We start from the raw sequence: 2,292 nt of genomic DNA, 5'->3' as shown, positions 1-2,292 counted from the left end.
TTGTTGACTGATAATCATGAATCTTGAACTTGTCTATATTCTGAGTTTGAGAAGATATATCGAGATCTCTGTTTGTTCTTATGGAGAAGTAACATATCGATAAGTAAACTGACTTATCGATATCTCGAGTTCTCGATAAGTACAATTGACTTGTCGATATCTTTGAGATCTCGACATGTACAATTGGCTTTTCGATAACTCTGAGTTCTCTATATTATCTTTGAATTGTCGATATCTCTGAGTTCTCGACTTGTGTCTTTGACTTGTCGATATCTCTGAGTTCTCTACATGAGTTATTGACTTATCGATATCTCCAGTTCTCTATATATTCATTTGACTTGTCGATATCTTGAATCTTTACTTGTAGTGACTTCTCGATAGCTCATGTGACGTCTCGACATGCTATTTGGACTTCTCGAATGACTTCTCGATATACCTTGATCTATGACTTGTCAATATTTTGACTTAGAACATTTTTCCCACAACAAATTTATTCAACTCCAAGCTTCTGTACTTTTCTCTGAGGCATGATCAAGTAATGATCTTCTTCCAGAGTTTATTTCTTAGCTTGACACTGTTCACATAAAAATCCCCCAGTCTAATCTAATAACCATTTTTACAGAATCAAGGAATATTATAAAGAATACAAATAAAGATTATCAAGCAACTAAATCTTTGGGTTGCAATATGACTTAGTATTATTATAATACAGGCATGTCTTGCACAATAGAAACTCCCTTCAAGCTAGCTTATGAAACAGAAGCAATGCTGCCAATCGAGGTGGGATTCCCTTCTTATATAGCAATAAACTTTGATGAAATAGCTAATGAGGAGGGACTTAGAATAAACATAGAGTTGATTGATGAAGTCCAGGACCAAGACAAAGCAAAGATGGAAAAATACAAGGAGAAAATAAAGGAGCACTTCAGCAAGAAGTCTAGGGTAAAAAACTTCCAAGTTGGAGATTTGGTACTTCGAGATACAGAGGCCTCAGATCCCACCAACACCGGGAAGTTCATGCCTAAATGGGAAGGACCATATAAGGTGAAAAAATTCTTAAGACCGGGAACTTACAAGCTAATGAATATGGATGACTCCGAAGTTCCCAACACTTAGCATGGACTCGGGCTTCGAAAGTTTTACCAGTAGCAAAGAAAAAGCAACAACAACAACCAAAAATGTGTAGCCTATGGCAAGCAACCACTTTATTACTCCATATCTTGTATGAAGCAAATTTGAAATTAATGAAAAGTATTTCTCATCTTTACTTAGCAATTATCTAAAAGCAATCACAGTCCGGAACCCGGACTAGCACAATCATTATATACTTTAAAGAAATTTTCTAAAGGAGAAAGCAATCCCAGTACGGGAAAAAGCTTGAACATGGACTAGCAACATGATTTAGTACTTAAAAATATTTTTCTAAGGAAAAAAATAACCACAATCTGGGGCCATACTCGAACCCGGACTCACACAATCATACTATGCTTAGAAATATTTTTCCCAAGGCAAAAAGCAATCCCAGACCGGGGTAATACTTGAACCCGGACTAGCACAATCATTCTATACTTAAAAATATTTTTTAAGGAAGAAAGCAATCCGAGTCCGGAAGAAAGCTTTAAACCAGACTAGCAACATGATTTTGTACTTAGAAATATTTTTCTAAGGCAAACAACAACCAAATTCCGGGTCCATGTTCGAACCCGGATTCACAAAATCATACTATGCTTAGAAATATTTTTTCTAAGGCAAAAAACAATCCCATACCGGGGCAATACTTGAACCCGGACTAGCACAATCATTCTATACTTAGAAATAATTTTCTAAGGAAGAAAGCAATCCCAGTCCGGGACAAAACTTGAACCCGGAATAGCAACATGATTTTGTACTTGAAAATATTTTTCTAAGGCTAACAAAAGTCACAGTCCGGGCCGTGCTTGAACTCGGACTAGCTACATTATGTTGTACTTAAAAATATTTACTATGAAAAAAGCAAATAAAGAAAAACGAAAAGAGCAGTAAAGCAAAACAATAAACAGCCAAACCCGTAACAAACCAAGGTCGAGTATTAAATAGTACAAAATAATAGTTGTAAGTTTACAAAAAAAAGACCAAGTTAGCACGAATGGTTCACAAATACAGAAATCAAACAAAGAATCCGGAGCAGTTTCGGGAAGGAAGCTCGGGAATGGACCGTCAAAGGGTTCTGGATATCCAAGTCCCGCCTTAATATTCTGCTTAGCCCTTATGAACTCCCGGCAGAAGCTACCCCAGTCAGCCTCCGGATCTGTC

The 2,292-nt window shown here is 36.7% G+C and overlaps 1 protein-coding gene across 1 annotated transcript; it reads left to right on the top strand.

Annotated features, from left to right (window-relative positions):
• Positions 1–714: 714 nt before the first annotated feature.
• LOC141674608 (uncharacterized) lies at positions 715–1,116 on the top strand. The gene has a single exon (XM_074481319.1). It carries the CDS (start codon positions 715–717, stop codon positions 1,114–1,116), a length of 402 nt encoding a protein of 133 aa, XP_074337420.1.
• Positions 1,117–2,292: the final 1,176 nt, after the last annotated feature.

This window comes from Apium graveolens, chromosome 7 (assembly GCF_009905375.1).
Source record: "Apium graveolens cultivar Ventura chromosome 7, ASM990537v1, whole genome shotgun sequence".
NCBI classification, from domain to species: domain Eukaryota; kingdom Viridiplantae; phylum Streptophyta; class Magnoliopsida; order Apiales; family Apiaceae; genus Apium; species Apium graveolens.
Note: the sequence above shows the minus strand (reverse complement) of the source record. Positions and strands in the feature narration are given on the sequence as shown.

Excerpts from the sequence above, each read along its gene's own strand:
- LOC141674608 (XM_074481319.1), top strand. The coding sequence starts at position 715 with ATGTCTTGCACAATAGAAACTCCCTTCAAGCTAGCTTATGAAACAGAA.